This window comes from Molossus molossus, unplaced genomic scaffold (genome assembly GCF_014108415.1).
Source record: "Molossus molossus isolate mMolMol1 unplaced genomic scaffold, mMolMol1.p scaffold_m16_p_17, whole genome shotgun sequence".
Taxonomy (NCBI): domain Eukaryota; kingdom Metazoa; phylum Chordata; class Mammalia; order Chiroptera; family Molossidae; genus Molossus; species Molossus molossus.
This window is the reverse complement of record NW_023425352.1, coordinates 53,310,099-53,337,659: the sequence shown is the minus strand read 5'-3', so window position 1 is coordinate 53,337,659 and position 27,561 is coordinate 53,310,099. Positions and strand designations below refer to the sequence as shown.

Sequence of the window (27,561 nt, the reverse complement as noted above, 5' to 3'; positions counted from 1 at the left end):
CTCATCTGAAATGTTCCATTTTTTCCTACTATAAGCAAATTTTATATACTTAAATACTGTTATAGTAACTGCTTTAATATCCTTGTCTGCTAATTTTCAGCATCTTTGTCATCTAGACATTGATCTCTGTTTATTGCCTTTTCTATTAAGAATGAGCCAAATTTTTCTATTTCCTCATATGTCAGGTAATTTTGGATTGTAGTCTGGTTATTATTAATGCCATGTTATAGACTCTGGATTTGGTTATATTCATCTAAAGAGTATTATTACTCTAAAGAGATTATATTCATCTAAAGAGTGTTTTGAATTCCAAAATGGCGGTGGAGTGAATGGAAGCTACACAGACCGTCTCCCAGGACCAAACTGGAAATACAACTAAAATAAAGACAAATTGTCAGGAAAAAGCAATAGAAAAGCAGCTTGCAAGGATCATATAACCAGGAACACTGACTTGATCCTGGTAGGATTGTGGAGGCATGAGAGGGGGGCTGGGAGCCCACAGACAGCAGCGTCCTTAGCTGTGAGCAGTGCCCTCGGGTTAAACTCCCACACTGCTCCATAGCCCAGAGCCGGGACAGATGCTAAAATAGCCACAGCCACTCACCTTGGGCTCCGGCAGAGGGAGGGGGGACTGCATGGGAATCATGTGGGGACACTCAGGACTTGGAGGGCACTCAGAGCTTCTGATGAGTTGCAGCCACGCAGTATGGTGGCCATCTAACTCCTTCCCAGGGCTGGGGAGAGGCAGCGGCCCCTCCCTCGAAGATTCAACACCCCCTCCAGGTGGTCCATTGAAGTGCAAATTGAGGCTCATTGACAACCAGCATCTGCCCCACCCTTGGGAAATCCCCTTAGGCTGAGCACCTTAGGGCGTTTTTCATTCAACTGAGAACCCAAGGCTGTTCAAATAACCGCTACTGATAGCCTCCAGCCAAAAAGCTAGAGGATAACTGAACCATTCCTGGGCTAGCAACTCTAACCAGGAAAGTAAGACTTGACAGTGGTGTTTAACGTTGGTCCTCCTTCGCTCATCCAAACCAAGGAGAGGAAGCCACAAACAGCAGAACACCAACACCCACAGGGCAGATTTGGCAGGCTCCAAAGCCCACTGTGATAGCCAGAATGGTGAAACAAAGAAACAAAAGCCAAATGACAGAACAAGAGACCTCTACCGAAGATGAGATAAATGTGGAGCAGTTAAGCAAGTTAACAGCTAGAATTCCGAGCCATGATCTTGAGGAAGCTCAACAGCATGAGTAAGGACATCAACATCATGAGTAAAGACATAGAAATGTTGAAAATCAACCAATTGGAAATTAAAAACCACCAAGAAGAAATGAAGAATGACATATCAGAAATAAAGAACACACTGGAAGGTCTAAACAGCGGAGTAGAGGAAGCTGAGAACCGGATCAGTGAATTAGAAGACAAGGTAGAAAAAATCAACCAATCAGAAAACCAAAAGGAAAAAAAAAAACAATTAAAAAACAGGAAGACACCTTAAGAGAACTGTGGGACAACTGGAAACGTAATAACATTCGCATCATAGGAATCCCCGAAGAGGAAGAAAATGGGCAAGAATTAGAGACTATATTTGAATAAATAGTGACAGAAAACTTCCCTAATTTGGTGAAGAAGGCATTCAAGTTCAAGAAGCACAGAGAGCCCCAAGTAAGAAGAACCGAAACAGGCCCACACAAAGACACGTAGTCATTAAAATGCCAAAAATTAAAGACAAAGAGAGAATCCTAGAGACAGCAAGAGATAAGCAACAGGTTACCTACAAAGGAAACCCATAAGGCTCTCAGCTGACTTCTCAACAGAAACAATACAGGCCAGAAGGGAGTGGCATGAAGAAATCAAGGTCATGAAAAACAAGGATCTGAATCCAAGACTACTCTATCCAGCAAGGCTGTCATTCAAAATAGAAGGTCAAATAAAGAGCTTTCCAGACCAAAAAAGGCTAAGGGAATATATTAACACCAAACCAGCACTGCAAGATATGCCAAAAGGACTGCTGTCATTAGTAGGAGAAACGGGAAGAAAAATAGAACCACACTAAACAAAAATGGCAATAAATAACTACATATCAATTATCACCTTAAATGTGAATGGTTTGAATGCTCCGATAAAAAGACACAAAGTAGCTGACTGGATAAAAAAGCATGACTCACATATATATTGTTTATAAGAGACCCACCTCACAAGAAAAGACTCACATAGGTTGAAAGTGAAGGGATGGAAAAAAAATCTTTCAAGGAAACAGAAAGCAAAAAAAAAAAAGCTGGGGTAGCAATACTCATATCTGATCAAATAGATTTCAAAATGAAGGCCATAACTAGAGACAAAGAAGCCACTACATAATATTGAAAGGATCTATTCAACGGGAAAATATAACCTTGATAAACATATATGCACCCAATATAGGAGCACCAAAATATATTTAAAATCTTCTGGAGGACTTCAAAGGAGAAATCAACAGCAATACAATTATAGCAGGGGACTTCAGCACCCCGCTGACATCACTGGATAGATCCTCTAGACAAAAAATTAGCAAGGAAACAGAGACTCTAAATGAAGCACTAGACCAAATGGATTTAAAAGATATCTAAAGAGAATTACACCCCAAAACTAGAGAATTCACATTCTTCTCAAGTGCACATGGGACATTCTCAAAGATAGACCACATTTTAGGACACAAACTAAATCTCTACAAGTTCAAGAAGATTGAAATCATATCAAGCATTTTCTCAGATTACAATGGCATGAAACTAGAAATCAATTGCAACAAAAACATGCAAAGACATTTGAATACATGGAGGCTAAATAGCATGTTATTAGACAATGAATGGTTTACGGAGGAGATCAAGGAAGAAATTAAAAACTTTCTGGAAACCAATGAAAATGAACACACAACAACAGAAAATTTTTGGGATGCAGCGAAAGTGGTTCTAAGAAGGAAGTTCATAGTACTACAGGCCTACCTTAAGAAACAAGAAACATTTCTAATAGACTATCTAACCTCACAACTTAAAGAATTAGACAGCAAACAAAAAGAAAACCCCAGAGCAAGTAGAAGGAAGGAAATAGTAAAGATCAGAGCAGAAATAAATGACATAGAGACCAAAAAGAAAAAACAGTTCAAAGGATCAATGAAACAAAGAGCTGGTTTTTTTCTAAAAGATAAGACTAATGCACCCTTAGCTAGACTCACCAAGAAACAGAGAAAACCTCAATACACAAAATCAGAAATGAAAAAGGAAAAGGAACCACAGAAATACAAAAGGTTGTTAACAACTACTATGAACAATTATATGGGAACAAATTCGACAATCTCAGCAAAATGGACTAATTTCTAGAAACACATAGTCTCCCAAAACTAGACCGGGAAGAGATAGAAAACTTGAACAGACCAATAACAACTAAGGAAATTGAAGAGGCAATCAAGACTCTCCCAGCAAAAAAAAGCCCAGGCTCAGATGGCTTCACAGGGGAGTTTTACCGAACATTCAAAAAGAACTAACACCCATTCTCCTCAAACTATTTCAAAAAATTCAAGAAGAAGGTAGACTTCCTAAGTCGTTTTATGAGGCCAGCATAATTCTAATTTCAAAACCAGAAAAAGACACTACAAGGAAAGAAAACTACAGGCCAATATCCCTGATTAACATAGATGCCAAAATCCTGAACAAAATACTAGCAAATCAGATCCAGCAATAAATCAAAAAAATTATTCACCATGACCAACTGTGAACCCAAGGCTGTTCAAATAACCGCTACTGATAGCCTCCAGGCAAAAAGCTAGGTGGGATCACAATACCAGATATCGGGTTATACTGCAAAGCTACTGTAATCAAAACAGCCTGGTACTGGCACAAGAACAGGCATATAGACCAGTGGAACAGAACAGAGAACCCAGAAATGGACCCAAGACATTATGCTCAATTAATATTTGCCAAAGGAGGCAAGAGCATACAATGGATAAAGACAGCCTCTTTAATAAATGGTGTTGGGAAAATTGGACAGCTACATGCAAAAAATGAAATTAGACCACCAACTTACACCATACACAAAAATAAACTTACAATGGATAATAGACTTAAATGTGACTCATGAATCCATAAAAATCCTAAAAGAAATTGTAGGCAACAAAATTGCGGGCATTATACGTAGCAGAATTTTCACTGATACATCACCTAAGGCAACAGAAACAAAGGAAAAAACACATGGGACTACATCAAACTAAAAAGCTTCTGCACAGCAAAAGAAACAACCATCAAAATAGAAAGGCAACATACTGTATGGGAGAGCATCATTGTCAATGATACATCAGATAAGGGATTAATTTCCAAAATATATAGAGTGCTCATACAACTCAACAAAAGGAAGACAAAGAACCAAATTAAAAAATGGGCAGAGGACCTAAATAGACACCTCTCCAAACAGGACATACAAAGGCCAAGAGACATACGAAAAAATGCTCAACGTCACTAATCATCAGAAAAATGCAAATTAATACAACTATGAGGTATCACCTCACACCTACCAGAATGGCTGCCATCAACAAATCATCGAACAACAAGTGCTGGTGAGGGTGTGGAGAAAAGGGGACTCTAGTACACTGCTGGTGGGAATGCAGACTGGTGCAGCCACTATGGAAAACAATATGGTGTTACCTCAAAAAATTAAAAATTGAACTTCCATTTGACCCAGTGATCCCACTTCTAGGAATATACCCTAAGAAGCCTGAAACACCAATCAGAAAGAATATATGTACCCCCATGTTCATAGCAGCACTATTTACAAGAGCTAAGGTCTGGAAACAGCCCCAATGTCCATCAGTAGACAAATGGATAAAAAAGCAGTGGTACATATACACAGTGGAGTACTATGCGCTATAAGAAAGAAAGATCTCTTATCCTTTGAGACGCATGGAGGGACCTGGGAAGTATTATCCTAAGCTAAACAAGTCAAGCAGTGAAAGACAAATACCACATGATCTAACTTATTTGTGGAATATAATGAACATAACAGTCTGAGGAATAGGGTAGACCCAGAAACGTGGAAGTAGGGTACAGACTGACAACCCTCAGAAGAGGGGGTCAGGGGGAGGGAAGAGATAAACCACAGAACTTATATGCATGTACGCATAACCAATGGACGTGGACAACAAAGCTCGGGGCGGTTGGGGGGGGGATGGGGAGGAGGGTGTCAATGGGGTAAAAGAGGAGAAACGTGTAACAAAAATAAAATTTAAAAAATATTAAATAATAGTAAAATAAATCATTGAAAAACATAAAAAAATAGAGTATTAGTGTTTTGCTTTGTTATAACAGGCTTAACTGGATTTGGCTAGAGTTTATTTAGATAATTTGGGGCTCCCCTCTTTGGATTTCTCTTTTCCAGGATTTCCCCCTCACTTTTCAATGGTTGTAATTGTTCCAAAATCTGTCCTCTGGTTTTTCAAGCCAGAAAAATTGAGGATACCAATCCTGATACAGACTGGGACTGCCTTTAGGCTGAATATCATATAAAGTGGGAAACTCACCCAGTGCTTGTCGCTTTTTCCAAGTCTCAACTATCCTCCAATGTCTGCCCATGATTACTCTCTAAAACCTTCAATTAGTTGTTTGGTGTATTTTGTCCATACTGTATAGTTGTCGTCTGAGGAAGGATTGGCTTGAAAGGAGCTACTCATCCATTACAAGAAGTGGATTAAGGCCTGTTTTGTATTAAATTTCAAGAGAGGGCTTCAGGCAGGCCTAAGAAGCAGGAGGGAGAGAAATAAAAGTGGGAGACGGTGAGAAGGAAGGGATGAAGAGAAATTAAAAATAAAATTTTAATGTGGTTTTGAGATAGGGTGCCCGTCAGGAGCAAAATTGCCGTGACTTCCCTACTCCTATTGTAGACACTAAACTCAGATTAGAATTTAGGGCATGTGGGTCTTATTTTTGGCATTGCTGCTGACATAGTGAATGACTTGGTGCAGTCACTTCACCATTCTGTTTACTAGTCAGAGAGGGGATGCTACTTTTGTCTAATGTGATCCCTTGATAACTGGCCTTGTTTACCTGATACAATTTAAGTATAATATTGATCACACAGAAGCTTGATATAAAAACTCTTTAGAAGAAACTCAAGAAGTAATTATAAGGCAGCTTCTGAGTGAATGGCTTTCATAAATTTCTCTACTTCATCTTTCTACGTCTTACTTTCGTGGGAAATATAATTTATTAAGTTGAAAGTACACCAGGCTTTCAAACATTCAAACTTTACTCCAATTTCCCAGGTAAACAGATATTTTTTTGACAAATTTATAAAAAAGTTAAACAAAACCAGATGACGACATCTTACATTTATTTCATCATCATATATATGTCTTCAAAGTTAATGTTGCATGAGGAAACTAATACTACTCTTTCATTAATCTTTTTCCAAAATCACTTTGATCGTGCATAAGCACAAATTATTAAAAATGATTTCTCAACTGTAAATACTAAGTGTGAGTTTTCTCTGGCCTTCCTATCACCCAGATTTTCCCATTTAATAGCAAATTATAAAGCAGAACTAACCTAGCAAAATATATTAACTGTTAGGGCTACACTCACCCAAGCCATGCATTCACATGACTAGTTGAATCAATATGTTTTGATTGATTCTCATGTTATAGCATTAACAAGTTATCTAAACAAAAACATTTTAAGAAAATATTTTCCAAGTGAGAAATACAATCTCTCTCTCTCTCTTTCTCTCTCTGACTCTCTCTCACTCACACACACACACATGAAATCCAATGATACGCACTTTTTAAAAACATTTTTAATGAAAGAACACTTATAGTTAGTAATAGTTTACACATAGGTGTGACAGTATTTGGACTGTGCTATTAATCATTATAGTATTAGTTAACTTTTCCTAAAAGCACTTTTTTTTTCCCAATCACTTGTACAAAAACTCTCAGCACCACACATTTTGAAGCTAACATACAGTTTCCACACTAGCAAGGCTATAAGCTATAATATTTAGAGACACAGACAACATTTAAATTATGGTAGGTCCAGACACTAATGCTTAATACTGGTTCACTGCTATTGGAAATCTCTTCATTTCTCACACGTAGATAAAATGAACTATGTATTGCCTTCAGATAGAAGCATTTTTCTGATTATCCTGTGTTTCAACTTAAAGTCTAAAAAATTTCCACTTAAATAACTTTAAAATCCATGTATACCTGGCTTTCAAGTCTCCATGTGCCTGAGAAACAGATGTCAAATAATCTTGGCCCTAGTAGGGTAGCTCAGTTGGTTAGAGCATCATTTGATATGCCAAAGCTGTGGGTTTAATCCCTGGTCAGGGCATGTACGAAAATCAATCAATCAATGCATGAATAAGTGGTACAACAGATTGATGTTTTTCTCTCCCTCTCTCTTTTCCTCTCGCCCTTTCTCTCTCTGTCAAATCAATCAATAATTTAAATGTCAACTAATCTTATTTTCATGATAAAACATGAATGAACCCAGGAAAAATCATAATCAAAGCTTTTATGATACTAACCTAGAATTATAAGGAGACTTAGCAATAATGTACTCTGTGAACTTTTCCAATGAGGAAAAGTAAGGCTTAAACAGGTGAAATGACTGCATATATTCTGCTCTTACTACAGAGCAGCAGAATCAGACCCCATGTCTCCTGGCTCCCCATCTAGTGTCTTTTCATCATACTATTCCACCCCTTATAGAGCCAGAGACTTCTAAATTGTCTTAAATAAATATTTGTATGGTCCTAGATAGTAAGTGAAATAAATAAATAAATAAAAAACATTTAACTAAGGTAACTTCATTGTTACAAATGTTAAGTTTCTAAGTTGATGTTTTTTTTTAATTTAGCTATTTACACATCAAGGCTGTATGTATTGTTGATTTATACAACATACCTTTATTATTTATCCTTACATATCCAATTTTAATTATTCTGAATAACTGTGTTTTTTATCTTGTAAAGAGGTAGAAAAGACTGCAGGAACTAGTGAAAAAAAAAAAAAAAAAAACTATAGCAATTATTGACTTGCCTCAAAAAGCTCTTTATATGTATAATTAGGCCATAGTTGTAGTCCCAAAAGTTGTCCTTTCTCAGAAAGCACATTTAAAACATCTCAGAGATTGAACTCATTTCACATGTTTTCTTGGAGAATTATTTCATACCAATTTTGCATTTAATATATCATTGTACTAAATGTTATTTCTCATGGATGTTAAGTGTTTATTGCCTCTAGCTGTGCCGTCTCATCACAACTAGAAAGGCAGTCGTGAAAATTGTGAAATTTTTAAAATTCTCCTGATATGCCTCTGGCCGGTTTGGCTCAGCAGTTAGAGCGTCGGCCTGCAGTCCAGAGAGACCCGGGTTCGGTTCCCACTAAGGGCATGTACCTCGGTTGCAGTTTGTCCCCAGCCCTGGTTGGGTCATGCAGGAGGCAGCTACTCGATGTGTCCCATTCACGTCGATGTTTTTCTCTCTCTCTCTCCTCTCTCTCCCTCCCACTCTATCTGAACAAAAAATGGGAAAATGTCCTCGGCTAAGGATAAAATAAATAAATTCTTCTGATATGGAAGGTATTACTGTGAGATTGATGATTATTTATTTTAAGAGAGGTTTTGGGCCTCAAAACAAATGCATACTCTTTTCTACAGAGAGATTTTTTTGGAGGGTCCCAGTTATAAAGTTATCAGTCATCTGTGTTAGAATCCTGATTCTGCTACTTGCTAGCTACTTGACCTTGAGCAAGTTATTTAACTCTGTGTGACTCAAATTTCTCCTCTGTGAAATATGGATAATCATAGGCTTCTCTCATAGGATTGTCATGAGCATTAAAAGAAAGAATTGGGCCTTGACCAGTTTGCTCAGTGGTCAGAGCATCGGCCCTCAGACCAAAGAGTCATGGGTTCGATTCTGGTCAAGGGCATGTACCTCGTTGCAGTTCAGTCCCTGGCCTTGTTCGGGGACGTGCAGGAGGCAACCAGTCAATATGTCTCTCACATCAATGTTTCTCTCTGTCTCTCTTTCTCTGTCTCTCTGTCTCTCTCTCTCTGTCCCTCTCTCTCCCCCCTCTCGTTCTATCTGAAGGTGAATGGAAAAAATATCCTCCAGTAACAATTTTTTAAAAAGAAGAAGAACGAATTGGCCCAGCCAGTGTGGTTCAGTGGTTGAGCCTCCACTCATGGACCAATAGGTTGCTGGTTCAATTCCTGGTCAGGGCATGTGCCCCGGTTGCAGGCTCAATCCCCAGCTGGGGGCATGCAGGAGGCAGCCAATCAATGTTGATGTTTCTCTCTCATTGATGTTTTTGTATCTGTCTCTCTCTCCCTCTCTCTCTAAAAATCAATAAAAACATTTTTTAAAAAAAAAAAAAAAGAAATAAACAGGTGGGAGGAGCTAAATCACAGAACTTATATGCATGTGTGCATGACCAATGGACATGGACAACAAAGCTGGGGATGGGGCGGGGGTGAGGTGGGGAGGGGGTGCCAATGGGGTAAAAAAGGAGAAACATCTGTAACAAAAAAATAAAAAAATAATAATAATAAATAGCCCTGGCCGGTTTGGTTCAGCGGTTAGAGCGTCGGCCTGCGGTCCTGAGAGACCCGGGTTCGGTTCCCGCTAAGGGCGCGTACCTGGGTTGCAGTTTGTCCCCGGCCCTGGTCGGTTGTGTGGGTGGCAGCCACTCGATGTGTTCCTTTCACATCTATGTCTCTCTCTCTCTCTCTGTTCCTCTCTCTCCCTCCCACTCTACCTGAACAAAAAATGGAAAAATGACCTTGGGTGAGGAAAAAAATAATAATAAATAAAAAATTTTAAAAAAAGAAATAAACAATTGCCCTGGTCACTTTGGCTCAGCGGTAGAGTGTTGGCCCATGGACCAATGAGTCACGGGTTAGATCCGGTCAAGGGAACGTACCTTGGTTATGATTTGTCCCCAGCCCTGGTCAGAATTGTGCAGGAGGCAACCAGTCGATATGTCCCTCTCACGTAGATGTCTCTCTTTCTCACTTTTTCCCCCCTCTCTCTCCCTCCCAATCTGTCTAAAAATAAATTGAAAAATATCCTTGGGTGAGGATTAAAAAAAGAAATAAACAATTGACCCTGGCTGGTTTGGCTTAATGATTAGAGTGGCAGCCTGTGGGTCGCAGGTTTGATTCCTAGTCAAGGGCACACACCTGAGTTGCATGTTCGACCCTCTGCCCTGGTCAGGGTCATGTGGGAGGCAACCAATCGATGTGTCTCTCTCTCTCACATGGATGTTTCTCTCTCTCTCTTCCTCCCTCCCTTCCACTCTATCTAAAAATCAATGGAAAAAATATCCTTGGGTGACAATTAACAAAAAAGAAAGTAAGTATTGTAACACAGTGTAGGCAAACAATAAACAGTCAATAGGCAGTTATTTATCTTACTTTCTCTATTTTTCCACTTTGTAATGTTTTTCTGGATGGGGTTTTGCTTTCCTTTTAGGTTCAGAGCATCATCCGCTCCCAAACCAGTATGGGTATGCGTCACAGAGATCGTGCTACAACTGGTAACACCCTCAAGTCTGGCTTGTGTTCAGCCCTCACAACCTACTTTTTTGGAGCTGATCTCAAAGGGAAGCTGACAATCAAAAACTTCCTTGAATTTCAGCGTAAACTTCAGCATGATGTTCTGAGGCTAGAGGTAGGTGTTCCTTGGACTGCAGGAGATTATGGCACTGTCCATCATGTGTACACACAGAGCCACTGAGTTGGGAGGGACTGTATCCATTGGCATTCTTTCAGTCTGCCTCCAACTGTGAGAATGGATTGATTTGAACCTTATCGGTGATTTATAATGTGACAGCAGGTAGGAAATAATGTGTTCTGTGAAAATGTCTTGAAGAACCTATATGGTTCTGGGCCAGAAAGCAAAAATGTCTAAATTGAAAATCTGAGTTGTCTTTGGATACCCAGTTTGAGGACAAAAAAATGCAGGATCAGAGCTGTTTTCAACCTGATCATCTATCCCCAGTTTTATGTTCTTGTGTCGAAGGCATCAGGTGGAGATGAGGGGGATCCCACTTAACTCAATTGAGACAGTTTAAAAAATCACAACTGACTGCCCATTATTAATAAGAATTCTGTTGTATATCAACAATAATTTAAAAATACATTTAAAAACACTTATTCTTATTGTAGAAGAGAAGCAGAAGTAGGATAATACTAAAAATCAGATCAAAATTTGCTTTTGTACTTGTTTTCTGAAAATGATATACTTGATATTCAAAGAATTTACCTCAAAAAAAAAAAAGTAGTAGATGATATCTACAATTCAGCCTCCTTGAAGAGGCTCTTGTATATAGATCAGATTTTAAACATGTACATGAGAATCCCCATAGAATAATGGAAGACCCAAAGAAGTAGGTAGGTCTAAGTATGTATATACTAGGTTAAACAAAGAGGGGCAACTTGCCTTTATGAAGTTTTCAGTCTTATCACCAGAGAAGGTGAGTCAAAGTCGAGAGAAATATATAAAACAGACCTTGTTAAAATAATTCTTATCATCCTTTAATCTCCCCATATATGTTAGTTACTTTTGTACAGTTGCCTGTCTTTGTTCCTTTCCAGCTGGTAGAGGGAGGACATCTTTCACACAGGAGTTTTATTTCCTGCTTTCAGGAGTCTAGCAATTTTGGTGTAAGAGTTGGTATATATTAGGATTCTGGACATGTGCCTGGGCTCCTAGTATGCATACCTGGAGTGGTCTTTCTTTGGAAACATAATCTGGGAAAGTGAATTATTTAACTTAATAATTATGTAATTACAATTTAACACAGATCCACAAAATGTAGTTAGAGAATAAAACACAAACTAGAATAGTACTTTAAACAGACTTTAAACAACAATACAGTCATTCAGAGCATGGAGCAGGTACCAGTTCCACTGTCTAACCTAACACTCATTCCTAGACACACAAGTGGGAGTCTCAAGAGACAAGAGCTTGGTGCTTTTGTCTTTCATCCTGAGATGCTATCCAGCTGTAAGTCCACTAATATAATGTATAGATTGCCAATGAAGTAGAATATTCCAAAGCAGATTGTGGATTTCATACATGTGTCCCTATACATAGCCTATACCCAAATGCAAAAGAAAAGAGAGCATCTAGACAGTCTTATCTAAGATATTTATTCTAGAAAGCTCCCTTGTACTTATTGTTGACCTAGAATCACCTGTAGGCTTTGGGGCAAAACATACCAAGACCGTTACTGTTTGCCAGTCAGCAATTCCTCAAGTAAGAGAACCAATTGACTCTTTTGTGACAGAACCCAGCCTAACATGTAATAAGTGTTTATTAATGTTTATTAATCACAATTGTGTTCTTTCCATATAATAGCACAAGTCTAGTGAATTAGTGGCTTCTTATTAATAACACTCACATTTAAAGTTTTATGAGTCAGGCCCTGGCCAGTTTGGCTCAGTGGTAGAGCGTCGGGCTGCGGTCCAGAGAGACCCGGTTTCGGTTCCCACTAAGGGCACGTACCTCAGTTGCAGTTTGTCCCCGGCCCTGGATGGTCATGCGGGAGGCAGCCACTCGATGTGTCCCTTTCACATGATGTTTCTCTCTCTCTCTCTCTTCCTCTTCCTCCCTCCCACTCTATCTGAACAAAAAATGGAAAAATGTCCTCGGGTGAGGGTAAAAAAATAAATAAATAAATAAAATAAAGTTTTATGAGTCAGTATTATGTCTTCCCAACTAGATTTGTAATTCTTTGAGCAGAAAGAACATAGATTTTGCTGTTCTCATAATGAGACCTTGGTTAAAATTTTATTTCCACCATTTATTGGCCATGTGACATTTGATGAGTTGTTTCTTCTTAGAGCCTAGCTTCTCAGGGCAATGTTTAAGTGAGATGATATTTCTTATGGGCTGAATTATGGCCCCCCAGAATTCCTATATTGAAGCCCTAACTCCCAGTACCTCAGAATATAACCATATTTGGAGATAGGATTTTTAAAGGAGGTGATTGAATTAACATAGAACTATTAGGGTGGGCCCGAATCCAATCCTACTGGTGTCCTTATAAGAAGAGGAAATTTTCCCTGGCTGGTTTTGCTCAGTGGTTAGAGCGTCAGTCCGCAGACCAGAGAGTCCCGGGTTCGGTTCCTGCTAAGGGCGCGTACCTCAGTTGTGGTTTGTTCCCTGCCCCAGTTGGGGTTGTATGGTGGCAGCCTCTCGATGTGTCTCTCTCACATTGAGGTTTCTCTCTCTCTCTCTTCCTCCTTCTCCCCCTCCTGCTCTATCTGAAGATAAATGCAAAAAAGTCCTCTGGTAAGGATAAAAAAAAAAAAAAGAAGAGGCAATTTGCCTGGCTGGTGTGGCTCAATGGTTGAGCATTGTCCCATGCACCAAGAAGTCGCCAGTTCAACTTCTGGTCAGGGCACATGCCCAGGTTGCGGGCTTGATCTCCAGTAGGAGGCATGCAGGAGGCAGCTGATTGATGTTTTTCTTTCATCGATGTTTCTATCTCTTCTTCTCCCTTCCTCTCTCTCTAAAATCAATAAAAAACATATTTTTTAAAAAAAGAAGAAGAAGAGGAGGAGGAAATTTGACACATAGGGAGACCCCAGGGGTGTACATGCATGGAGGGAGAACCATGTGAAGAGACAGCAAGAGGGCAGCCAACTGCCAGCCAAGGACAGAGGCCTTAAAGGAAACCAACCCTGCCGACACTTTGATCTTAGACTTCCAGCCTCCACAATTGTGGGAAAAAATTAATTTCTGTTATTTAAGTCATCCATTTGGTGGTATTTTGTTATGGCAATCCTAGCAAACTAATGTACCACCTGGCATGTACTATGCCTTTAATAAGTATTCTTTCACCTTCTCTTGTATACCCTCTGCCACTTAGTATGATAGTTGGCATATAGTAGGCACTTAAATAGGTCTTCTCAGATAAATGACCAAAAGGCCTTACTTTCATTTTCAAAATAGTTTTCTTATAAAACATCTTGAAAATGGAGCAATTCTGTTGTTGTTTAAATTCTCACCCGAGGATTTTTTTTTTCCTATTTATCATCAGATAGAGTGGGAGGGAGGGAAGGAGAGTGGGAGAGAGGGAAACATGGATGTGAGAGGGACACATCAACTGGTTGCCTCCGCAGGACCCGAACCAAGGCCAGGGATGAACTGCAACTGGAATCGAATCCTCGACTCATTGGTCTGCGGGCTGACGCTCTAATCACTGAGCCAAACTGGCTAAGGCGGAACAATTTTGTTTTTATGAAACACTTTTAATATTACTTTTCAAAGTTTGGGTAATTTCTCCTCTCATTAAGTATGAAATGTGTCATGATTACAGCCAAGAGGAAAATGGAAATGATTAATAGTAACTTTCATATGGGTTTTATAATTTCATCATTCTTTCTGTTTCTTAACTGTTTTTATTTCTTTACTTACCTACTGTAAATAATTTAGATCAAGAAGACTTATAGTTTCATTAATTTTTTTTTTCTTACCACTGTAGCTTTGAGAGTAAAAAGCACACCATTTATCTGTCAAATTTAATTTCCAGAAGTGTCAGGAAAGAGGGAAATGTCCATTAACATTTATTGAGTGCCTACTATGAGTTAGGCAATTTACATATATTACATACTTTCTTTGTTTTAATTCCAGTCAACCCTATTGGTTTTAGTGGTATTATGCCCGTGTCACAGATGTAGAAACTGAAACTCAGAAAGATAAAAGTCACAGAGCTATTAAATGGTTGAGTCAAGATTCCAATTCAGTCTTTCAGAATGAATTATTTTCTGTTCCTTATCTAATTAGCATTACTTTTAGTCTGAGATGAGATTTCTGTGTGTAACTTTTGGAGCTCTAAAACAAAATGTTCTGAATTTTAAGGACAGAAAAAGGTCAAATTTTTTGAATACCTATAGACTTCTTCAGCATCATCTTTTCATAGTTCCTGGGCCCTCAAGTTGAGTTTTATGACTAAGAAGAAATACACTGTTCTTTTGTGTTTAGAAGATACCTAAACCATTTAATTTCTTTTCATAAGAATCATTACCTTATTAGATTTTTTAAAAATGTTTTAATGTTTACAATGTTTAAAAATCTTAATTCTGGTCAGATTTGTTTTATTCTACCCTTAATTCTCTATTTGGGAACTCAAAAAACATAGGTTTAAAGGAGTGACTTAAGAATACAGAAGTTTTTAGCCCTGGCCGGTTTGGTTCAGCAGTTAGAGCGTCGGCCTGTGGACCAGAGAGTCCTGGGTTCAGTTCCCTCTAAGGGCACGTACCTTGGTTGCGGTTTGTCCCTGGCCCTGGTTGGGGTCGTGTGGGTGGCAACCACTCGATGTGTCTCTCTCACGTTGATGTTTTTCTCTCTCTCTTCATCCCTCCCTCCCGCTCTAGCTGAAGATAAATGCAAAAATGTCCTCAGGTGAGGATAAAAAAAATAAAAAAAGAATATCGAGGTTTAAAAAAAAATCTTTTGAAGTTATTAAAAATTCCATCTAAGGCTACCAAGAACTTGATCAAGTTCCTTAGAAACAGGTGCCAAGTCTAATTCCAGTTAATGTATTCATTGATTTCTTGAGGACTACGGCAAGTAAGATGTCAGTCAAAACTGAAAGGTAATTGAGAACTCTTTGAAAGATTATGATTAGTTTTAATTCTGGGGGAGGAGGAAATGACATAAAAATGTCATTATGTCAAAGAAAAGCAAAAACTAATTTACACAAGAATGAAGAAGCCAACTCTAGAATATAAAACAAGGAAACTGAAATAGTATCATCTAACAAAATTCCAGCCTATATCATGATATTTTTATAAATTTTGAGGTTCCTATGCTTATTGCATAACCAATAAGATTATCACATTTTTAAAAGCATGACTATCAGTTATCTGAAGGCAAATTAGATATAGTTAAGGATAACAGTGATTGTCTTATCTTCCCAGTCTTGAATAAAAAAAAATATTGAAGTAAAATAGATTTGTTCAGTCAGGAAGAAGGGTAAAAGTGAGACATAAAGAACTATTCTAATTATTCTCATCTGTCATTAAGAGTAGAGCCCAAAAAAGGGGGTGGTAATTAAAAAATATTATGGACCTTTAAAAATATTGTAACCACAACTCATAATTAAAAGTGCCTATGGAGCCCTGGCCGGTTTGGCTCAGCGGTTGGAGCATCAACCTATGGACCAGAGGGTCCCGGGTTCAATTCCCGTCAGGGGCACGTACCCCCCCCCCCCAAAAAGTGCCTATGGAAATTCTAGAATCACCTACCCTTTACATCATTAAGCTGACATCTTTGTACTCATCTCTTTAAAGTGCTAAAGTACAATTAAATCTTGTCCTGATGCAGAGGACCATATTAAGAAACAACCTCAGCTCTTTTCCTGGCCAAAAGATTGTGGGAAAGGAGACCAGAAGACAAGAAGGCTTTCCATCAAACACTTTCTGAAACTAGAATACTCTTGGCAAAACAGATTTCTTTTTATTTTAATAGCCTATTTGATATTTTTTGAACTGAGAAACTGATTCTCATGTAAACTCAAAGATAAGAATTGACTGACTCTTGATTTAATTAAATCTGAGAAGCAAAATTGAGATGTTCAGTGGGGTTTCCTTTTATTTTTTTCTTCCACTTTTGCCCCTACAAAGCAGAATGTGTATAGTGATAAATCTATAGTTTTTTATTCCATCTCTATTTTCAGCTTGATGAGTGGATAAAAAAGCTGTGGAACATATACACAAGGGAATACTATGCAGCTGTAAGAAAGAGAGATCTCTTACCCTTTGAGACAACATGGAGGGACCTGGAGAGTATTATGCTAAGTGAAATCAGCCAGTCAGAGAAAGACAAGTACCACATGATCTCACTTATTTGTGGAACATAGTGAACAAAATAAGCTGTCGACCAAAAGAGATCCAGAATAATGGAAGTATGGAACAGACTAACAAACCTCAGGGGGTTGGGGGTTTGGAAGAGACAAAACAAATGCTTATATGCATATATGCACAATCAGTCGACAAAGACACTAGGTTGGGGAAAGCAGGAGGGGTTTGGGAGCGGGAAGGAGGGGGTCAGTGGGGACAAAAAGGGGGACATCTGTAATGCTTTCAACAATAAAATAAATTTTAAAAAATAAAAATAGAAATATATAAAAATAGAGTGAAAATGTCAATTTCTTCAACAATTCTTTTTTTAATCATTTTTATTTTTCAATTACAGTTGACATACCATATTATATTAGTTTCAGTTGTACACTCTAGTGATTAGGCACTGTAAAACTTATCAAGTGATCATCCCAAAAAATCTCATACCCATCTGACACCATACATAATTATTAGAATATTATTGACTAGCCCAGCTCAGTGGTTGAGCATCGACCCATGCACCAAGAGGTCACCAGTTTGATTCCCGGTCAGGGCACATGCCCAGGTTGTGGGCCCAATCCCCAGTGAGGGGCATGCAGGAGGCAGCCAATCAATATTCTCTCTCATGGATGTTTCTTTTGTTTTTCGTTTTTATTTTATTTTTTATTGATTTTAGAGAGAGAGGAAGGGAGAAGGAGAAAGAGATAGAAACATCAATGAGAGAAAACATTGATTGGCTGCCTCCTGCACACTCCCCAATGGGGATTGAGCCCACAACATGGGCATGTGTCCTGACTGGGTATCGAACCAGTGACCTCTTGGTGCATGGGTTAACACTCAACCACTGAGCTGCCCCAGCCGGGCTCGCTCATCAATGTTTCTCTCTCTCTCTCACTCTCCCTTCCTCTCTCAAAAATCAATAAAGAAAAAAAATTTTTAAGAGAATATTATTGACTATATTCCCTATGCTTTACACCCTCATGACTACACTATAACTACTAATTTGTACTTCTAAACCCCTTCACCTTTTCCACCCATCCCCCAACCCTCCTCCCATTTGGCTACCATCAATGTATTCTCTGTATCTATGAGTCTGTTCTTGTTCTGCTTGTTTGTTTTTATTTTTATTTTTAGATTCAATTAATAGATATGTATTTGTTCCCATTTTATCTTTTTTCTTCTTAAAGACTACCCTTTAACATTTCATCTAATATTGGTTTGCTACTGATCAACTCTAGTGATCAACTCTTTTAGCTTTTTCTTGTCTGGGAAGCTCTTTATCTGGCCTTCAATTTTAAATGATAGCTTTGCTGGGTAGAATAATCTTAGTTGTAAGTCTTTGTTTTTCATCTCTTTGAATATTTCTTGCCACTCCCTTTGGCCTGCAAACTTTCTGTTGAGAAATCAACTAACAGTCTTATGGGTGCTCCTTAGTAGGTAACTAACTGCTTTTCTCTTACTGCTTTTAATATTCTCTCTTTGTCTTTAACCTTTGGCATTTTAATTATAATATATCTTGGTGTGGGCCTCTTTGGACTCATCTTGTTTGGGACTCTCTGGCCTTCCTGAGCTTGTATGTCTATTTCTTTCACCAGGTAAGGGAAGTTTTCTGTCATTTTTTCAAGTATGTTTTCTTGCTCCCTCTCTTCTCCTTCTGGCACCCTCATGATGCAAATGTTGGTATGATTGAAGTTGTCCCAGAGTCTCCTTATACTATCTTCATATTTTTGGATTCTTTTTTTCTTTTTGCTGTTCTGATTGGGTGTTTTTTGGTTTCTCATATTCCAAATCTTTGATTTGGTTCTCAGTGTCCTCTACTCTACTGTTGATTCCTTGTGAATTATTCTTCATTTCAGTTAGTGTATCCTTTATTTCTCACTGGTCCTTTTTTATGTTGTTGATATTCTCACTAAACTCCTTAAAGTTTTCACTGAGTCCCTTAAAATTCTCAGTAAGTTCCTTGAACATCCTTATAACCATTGTTTTAAAGTCTATATCTGGTAGTTTGCTTGCTTCCATTTCATTTAGTTCTTTCTCTAGAGATTTCTCCTGTTCTTTCATGTGCAACATGTTTCTTTGTGTCTGGATTTTGGCTGCTTTTCTGTGTTTGTTTCTATGTACTAGGTAAAGCTGCTATGTCTCCCAGACTTGGTAAAGTGGCCTTGTGTAGTAGGTTTCCTGTAGGGCTCAGTGGCTCAGCCTCCCAAGTCACCTGAGCTGGGCGCTCCAGGTGTGTCCCTGTGTGGACTGTATGCACTATCCTTTTGTAGTTGAGCCTTGGTTGTTGTTGATGTCACTGGGAGGGATTGACCTCCAGGCCAGTTAACTGTGAGGACCAGCTGCAACTATAGCTGAAGAGCTACTGTGTAGGAGCCGACCCTACGGAGCTGGACTTGCTTCACTGGGGCTTTGGTGCTCACTGAGTCCGCCCCTTGAGTGTGTTGCTCGTGGAGGTAGTAGGGTTGTAACCTGGCATGGTCTGAATCTGACCACTGGGTGCAATGGTTCTGGGCCTCCCCGAAAGTGCAAAATCAGCCACTACATGTTCTCTGCCTGAGGCCACCCAGCAGGAGCTACAGAGCAATCTGCAGATGGATGCTACTTGTTTTGGGCTTGGAGGTGCCCAGGAGAGACCAAACTGTGAATCAAGGTGGACAGCTGCTAGTGCAGGGCCTAGGGCCACTTACTGAGAGGTATGGGGCATGCTGAGGCCAGCTGTTGCTTGATTGAGAGATTTTAGGAAAGTCAGATGCATGAGCTATTCATATGGAAAAGCCACAGGAAATAGCTTGGATGAGCCTGTAAGTTGGGTGTGGGAGGGTCTCAGGGAATCACCAGGGCATGGAGAAAGTGTGAGCCAAGTTGATAGAGGCTAAGATATGGTGCCTGCCTGTCAGCTCTGTGGCGGGGAGGGCTCAGCAAAGGAACAATGGCTTCTGCCAGCACTATTTTCTGGGAGAAATCTGCCCCTCACCCCACACAGCTTTTGCCCCAATGCCAGAGAAGTTAGTTCCTCCCCTTATGTTCCTGGTTCCTTTCAAGCTGCTGCCCCAGTGCTAGAGCTTAGAGGAAGTGAATCCAAGTAAATCCATGTGTGGGTCCTTTAAGAGGAACTGCCTGGGACTGTAGAAGCCTCCGTGTCACTCAGCCACATTCCTCGCTGGTTTTTACAGCCTAAAGATATGGGGACTTCTCTTCCCAGCACTGGAAACCTGGGCTGAAGGTTTCATGATATGGTGTAGGGCTGGTACTGCTCACTCCTCAAGGAGGGGCCTCCACAGCCTAGATTAAAAACTGCCACGTGTGCCCTGGCCAGTTTGGCTCAGCAGTGAGAGCATAGGCCAACGGACCAAAGAGTCTTGGATTCAATTCTGGTCAAGGGCATGTGCCTCGGTTGTTGTTTGGTCTCTGGCCCTGGTTGCAGTTGTGCGGGAGGCAACTGATTGATATGTCTCTCTTACATCTCACCCTCCCCCCGCCCCCCCCCCCACACTCTAGCTGAAGATAAATGGAAAAATATCCTCGAGTGAGGATTTAAATAAAAAACGCATATAACCTTGATAAACATATATGCACCCAATATAGGAGCACCAAAATATATTAAAAATCTTCTGAAGGACTTCAAAGGAGAAATCGATAGCAATAATATCATAGCAGGGGACTTCAACACCCCGTTGACAACACTGGATAGATCCTCTAGACAAAAAATTAGCAAGGAAACAGAGACTCTAAATGAAGAACTAGACCAAATGGATTTAATAGATATCTACAGAGAATTATACCCCAAAACTACAGAATACACATTCTTCTCAAGTGCACATGGGACATTCTCAAAGATAGACCACATGATAGGACACAAACTAAATCTCTACAAGTTCAAGAAGATTGAAATCATATCAAGCATCTTCTCAGATCACAATTGCATGAAACTAGAAATCAATTGCAACAAGAACATGGAAAGACATTTCAACACATGGAGGCTAAATAGCATGTTATTAAACAATGAATGGTTTACGGAAGAGATCAAGGAAAATTAAAAACTTCCTGGAAACCAATGAAAATGAACACACAACAACACAAAATCTATGGGATGCAGCGAAAGCATTTCTGAGAGGGAACTTCATAGCACTACAGGCCTACCTCAAAAAACAAGAAAAATTTCTAATTGACTGTCTAACCTCACAACTTAAAGAATTAGAAAGCAAACAAAAAGAAAACCCCAGAGCAAGTAGAAGGAAGGAAATAGTAAAGATCAGAGCAGAAATAAATGACACAGAGACCAAAAGAACAATTCAGAGAGATGCAAATTAAAACAACAATGAGGTATCACCTCACACCTGTCAGAATGGCCGCCATCAACAAATCATCAAACAACAAGTATTGGTGAGGGTGTGGAGAAAAGGGGACTCTAATACACTGCTGGTGGGAATGCAGACTCGTGCAGCCGCTATGGAAAACAATATGGTGATCCCTCAAAAAATTAAAAAATGAACTTCCATTTGACCCAGTGATCCCACTTCTAGGAATATACCCTAAGAAGCCTGAAACACCAATTAGGAAGAATATATGTACCCCCATGTTCATAGCAGCACTATTTACAATAGCTAAGATCTGGAAACAGCCCAAGTGTCCATCAGTAGACGAATGGATAACAAAGAAGTGGTACATATACACAATGGAGTACTATGCAGCTGTAAGAAAGAAAGATCTCTTATCCTTTGAGACGACATGGAGGGACCTGGAAAGTATTATCCTAAGTGAAAGAAGCCAAGCAGAAAAAGACAAATACCACATGATCTCACTTATATACGGAATATAATGAACATAACAGTCTGAGGAATACAGTAGACCCAGAAACATGGAAGTAGGGCACAGACTGACGTTCCTCAGAAGAGGGGGTGGGGGGTGGGAAGAGATAAACCAAAGAACTTATATGCATGTATGCATGACCAATGGACATGGACAACTAAGCCAGGGACGGGGCGGAGGTGGGGTAAAAAAGGTAAAATATCTGTAACAAAAAAATAAATAAATAATTTATTTAAAAAAAAATTAAAATTTACAATTTTGCAAAAAAATAAACATAAAAAATAATAAAAAACGCCACACGTGGGTATGGGGCCAGCCTGTTTCTCACCTCCGCCCCTTTTACCAGTCTGGATGTGGCTTCTTTAATTCCCTAGTTGTAGGACTTCCATTCAGCCAGATTTTAGTTGGTTCTGAATGATGGTTATGCTGTAGTTTAGTTGTTATTTTGATGTGGTTGTGGGAGGAGGCGATACTACATTTACCTACACTGCCATCTTGACCCCCATCTCTTCCACAATTCTTTATAAGTCAGTCACCCATGACTTGATGTCAGTATTTTTACAGCTAATTATATTTTCTCTCCGTACCATACATTGTGAGTTAGATCTAATATTTTGCCCTGATAAAACCAAGTTAGCTCTCAGGATGAGTTAGTTTTAACAAGATATGTAAAATACAAACACAAACTCATTTAAGTTCTTGCAAATCCCTTTATACCTTCTATCTCAAGTTTGCTATCATTTGTGGCTTAGAGGGTTTCTGGCTGTAGAATCAGACTGAAAATACTGTATATAATAGAAATTCCATCGTGATAGAAAGTTTCTTTGATGATGTCAATGCATCCTTGGTAATGACTCTGTAAAAAGGGTACAAAACAGTGCTTTTTTTGTTTCATATGTTTTGGAGAATGAAGACAGTTGTTCAAAATATTGACCTAGGCATGGTTTTTATTTTTATTTATTAGTATTATTATTTTAAGAATAGTTTATTGGTTTTTTTAGAGAGAAAGTAAGGGAGAAGAGAGAAACATCAGTGTGAGAGTACAGCTTTGATTGGCTGCCTCCTGCATGCTCCCCTACTGGGTATCAAGCCCACAACCTGGGCATGTGTCCCGACTGGGAATCAAACCTGCACCCTCTGGGTGCTCCAAACGACGTTTAACCAACTGATCCATAGCAGCCAAGGCTAGGCATGGTTTTTAAAGGGCATCGATCAGCACTTCTGAATCTGACTTTCCACATCAGTCATGAAAGTACAGAAAACTATTAAAGATTGATATTTTCCTTTGATTTCCAGATGGTTTTGAAATTCCAAAATCAATGATACCTTTGAAATACGTGGCCATCTCCAGGATTTCCTGTCATTAAATATCTTTCATTTTATATTCTAAGTTAATTTTTTAATCCTCACCTGAGGACATTTTTCAATTTTTTTGTTCAGATAGAGTGTAAGGGAAAGAGAGGAAGAGAGAAACATCGATGTGAAAGGGACACATCTAGTGGCTGCCACCTGCACGACCCGACCAGGGCCGGGGACAAACTACAACCGAGGTACATGCCCTTAGTGGGAACCGAACCCGGATCTCTCTGGACCACAGGCTGACGCTCTAACCACTGAGCCAAACCGGCCAGGGCTATTCTAAGTTAATTTTAAAGTGGCCACAAGAAAAAGGAAATCATGAGTGAGTCATGAAGTTTTGATCTTTCTCTAGTAGAAATTTTTCCTCAATCTATCATTCTTATAGTCTTATCAACCATTGTTTTTGTTTTTTGTTTTGTGTTTTATATATATCTTTATTACAGATGTTCCTCCATTCCCCCCCCCCTTATCCTCCTCCTCCCCTTATCAACCATTCTTTAGTTGAACACAGCCACTTCTCAACTTATGTTGAGCTGTGTACCAATGTATCAAAATTTCATAGGTCAGTGGAATTCAGAATGCAGTAATACTTTTTTTAGTCACACACACAGAAGGATATTTAACTTAGAATGTAGTTGAATGCAATACAGTAAAAGGAAAAGTATTATGGAAGAAGATGATTGTGGATTTATAGTTCAGTGTTTACTCTATACCTACTCTTCTAGCTGCAGCAGTCTGTGAGTGTAGACCTCTAGTAGTATCAAGTGTTTTAACAAATGTTCGAAAATGTCCTACATAATAAAAAATACTAGTCAACATTTTTGAGGGTTTACCATGAGCCAGACACTATTCTAAGTGCTTTATGTACATTATTTCATTTAATTGTCACAATGCTAGGGGTTGGTATTATAATTACCCACATTTAACAAGTGAAGGAACCAAAGCACAGAGAGATTAAGTAACTTGCCTATGGTCTCACACATAATAAAGGAGGAGTTGAGGTTAGATTCTAGGCAAGCTGCCTCTAGATTCTACTCTTAAGTATTAACTTACACTAGCTTCCCAGGAGTTGTGTTAAATGCTGAAAGTACAAAAATGAACAAAACATTGTCCCTGCTGCCAAGAAGCCTTTAAAAGTGAGCTGAATGAACCAGAAAGTCTTGTACAGTGTTGTAAGTACATTACTAGAGATATGCATATGGTGCAATGAGAGTATAAAAGGGGACATGTAAATCATTCTGCAAAGTGGAGAGCAAGAGACTGCTCAGGGAAGTTTTCCAGAGGTGGCAATATTTGAGTCATCTCTCATTCTGATATTCTATCAAGAATGGGGTGGTTAATTTCCCTTTGCTCTTTGTTCTGGTCGTTGGACAGATGAGAAGAGACAAGGGAGCAGTGGGTAACACTGGGACTTGAGCCAAGAGAGGGTGACAGAGAAAATGACCTTTCTTATCAATTATGTCCCAAACCAGGCTTAAGTTAATGTGTCTCCTGTGTTCTCATGTTGGTAAAGGGACCCTGTGCCAAGCAGATGAAGAGCAGAGGGCAGGATAAGAGAAGAAACTTTCCCTAGATTTCTCTAAGAGCTAGCTGGGCCTGTAGGCAGATCAAATTTGGCCTCTAAATCAGACTTAGAATAAAGGTTCATAAATAAATTATATCAAGAGTATCAGAGTAGATCTTTCATTTTTATCCCTCTTACAGCCACCTTTAGCTGCATATGCCTTTCAGAATTATGGTCTTTGGAATTTATGAACATTTTACAATAAAGAAAGGGGGCTTTAAAGAATGGCAATTGTGCCCAGCTGGTATGGCTTAGTGGTTGATCGTTGACCTGTACACTTAGAGGTCGCTGGTTCGATTCCAGGTCAGGGTACGTGCCTGGGTTTCAGGCTCAACCCCGAGTAGGGGTGTGCAGTAGGCAGCCGATTGATTTTTCTCTCTCGTTGATGTTTCTATCTATATTTCCCTCTTCCTTCCTCTCTCTCTAAAAATCAATAAAGAAAAAATAGAAAAATGACAATTATGCTAATGTGTGGAAAGAAGCTTGTTTGTCTTTTTCTTTTTTTCACTTCTTTTAATTAATTTGGCCTCAACTAACTCTGGTAGATCTAATTTTTTTTTTCTTTCTTAGAGAAGAAGACTTTAAAAATAGCCTTAGGAGTCTAGGGAGTCTAGACAAAAGACTGTCTTAGGAACCAGTGCCAGCTTTGCACGAATTTGGGAGTAAAGAAGGCATTATAGCCTGTAGAATTCAGACTCTAGGCAAGTGCTACTTTAGAGGGTCATATATTATATCAAGTTATTATCCTGTGAATTCAGTTAACAACACATTAATGGTTTTTTGTCAAGTTTCTTTCATTTCTTGTTATTTTTCTTATAATAGAATGCCTTTTCTCTCCCTCCCCACCAACATTCTCACTCTTTGTTTTGTATTAATCTGCCACAACATCAGCATGTTTTTTCTTATTTAAGCTTTGGACTAATGAAGTATAAACTACTCTATTGAATTTTTAGCATTTTTTTTTAAAGACTTTAAATAAAGTGATGCCAAAAATTTTTTGGAAGGGTACCCCTTCTTTTCATCAGTCTTTCCTTGAGATCTGGTAGTCTATCTACCTAGCAGAAAAATAAACAAAAGCCAAAAATGTAAAACTTAGTCACTTTTTTTTTTACTAGTAAATTAAAAGTATTGAGTGTTGTCCGTTGGTGAGGCTCAGTGGTTGAGGGTTGACCCATGCACCAAGAGGTTGCCAGTTCGATTCCCAGTTAGGGCACATGCCCAGATTGTGGGCCCGATCCCCAGTGGGGGACATGCAGGAGGCGGCCAGTCAGTGTTCTCTCTCATCAATGTTTCTATCTCTCTCTCCCTCTCACTTCCTTTCTCTGTAAAATCAATAAAGGGAAAACAATTTTTTTTTTTTTTTTATCCTCACCCGAGGACATTTCTCCATTTTTTGCACAGACAGAGTGGGAGGGAGAGAAAGGAAGAGAGAGAGAGAGAGAGAAACATCGATGTGAAAGGGACACATCGAGTGGCTGCCACCCGCACGACCAACCAGGGTCGGGGACAAACTGCAACCGAGGTACGTGCCCCTAGCGGGAACCGAACCCGGGTCCCTCCGGACTGCAGGCCGACGCTCCAACCGCTGAGCCAAACCGGCCAGGGCGGGAAAACAATTTTTTTGAAGTATTGAGTATTTAGGTATGTGCCAAGCATTGTGTTACATACTGAATATACGAAAGCAGGCAGACCATGCATGGCTCGTGAATTTAAGGAGCTATGATCAGACTAGGAAGTCAGACAGTTATTACAGTATAGAAAGAAAAGTATATGATGGAGGTATGCACAAAATAGGTACACAATAAATGTTGAAAGAATAATCAGTACAATATTGTTATTTGACTTTTTTAAAAATCTATTTGAATTTGAATTTTACTTCTTTGACCCTGGGAGCCTTTATTTTCTCGTATGGACAATTGAGATAATATCCGCCTCACAGAGTTACAAGGAGGATTTCTGAGGTAAGAAAGTGCAATGCTCAGCACCCATCATGCACTCTAGGGGGGTTTGTTCATTTATTCATTCATGATCATCCATTTGTGGTTTTGGTGCTCAGCACTGGAATGCTCCACAGAGCACCTTTCCAGAGACGGTGGTGTCTCCTGCACTTGCTTCATTATCAGAAGAGGAAGTAAGGGGAGAATCATGATCTGTGCTTCCTGACATTTCTGTCCAGTGCCCCATTTTGACATGTTTTGCAGCTTTCTGGGCTTTTTTTTTTTTTTTTTTTTTAATTTATTTTTTATTTTTTAATTTTATTTTTGTTACAGATGTTTCTCCTTTTTCCCCCATTAACACCCTCCTTCCAGTCCCTACCCCCGACATTATTGTCTATGTCCTTGTTTATGCATACGTGCGTGTGAGTTCTGTGGTTTATATCTTCCCTTCCCCAGTGTCCGCCTCTTCTGAGGTTGGTCAGTCTGCATCCCACTTCCATGTTTCTGGGTCTGTTTTGTTCCTCAGCTTGTTCAGTTCATTATATTCCACAAATAAGTGAGATCATGTGATATTTGTCTTTCTCTGATTGGCTTGTTTCGCTTAGAATAATATTCTCCAGGTCCTTCCATGTCATTTCAAAGGATAAGAGATCTTCCTTTCTTACAGCTGCATAGTATTCCACTGTGTATATGTACCACAGCTTTTTTATCCACTCATCTGTTGATGGACACTTGGGTTGTTTCCAGATCTTAGCAATAGTAAATATTGCTGCTATGAACATAGGGGTACATATATTCTTTCTCATTGGTATTTCAGACTTCTTAAGGTATATTCCTAGAAGTGGGATCACTGGGTCAAATGGCAGATCAATTTTTAATTTTTTGAGGAAACACCATATTGTTTTCCATAGTGGCTGCACCAGTCTGCATTCCCACCACCAATGTACTAGAGTCCCCCTTTCTCTACACCCTCACCAGCACTTGTTTGATGATTTGTTGATGGCAGCCA

The 27,561-nt window shown here is 39.2% G+C and overlaps 1 protein-coding gene across 4 annotated transcripts in view; it reads left to right on the top strand.

Annotated features, from left to right (window-relative positions):
* The window catches only part of MICU1 (mitochondrial calcium uptake 1), a 247,151-nt gene that overhangs the window by 153,706 nt on the left and 65,884 nt on the right, over positions 1–27,561 (top strand). For all 4 annotated transcript variants that reach the window (XM_036264790.1, XM_036264789.1, XM_036264791.1 and 1 more), the window contains one exon: positions 10,504–10,701. In XM_036264790.1, the coding sequence (XP_036120683.1) occupies positions 10,504–10,701 (198 nt within the window). The remainder of the gene's footprint in view (positions 1–10,503; positions 10,702–27,561) is intronic.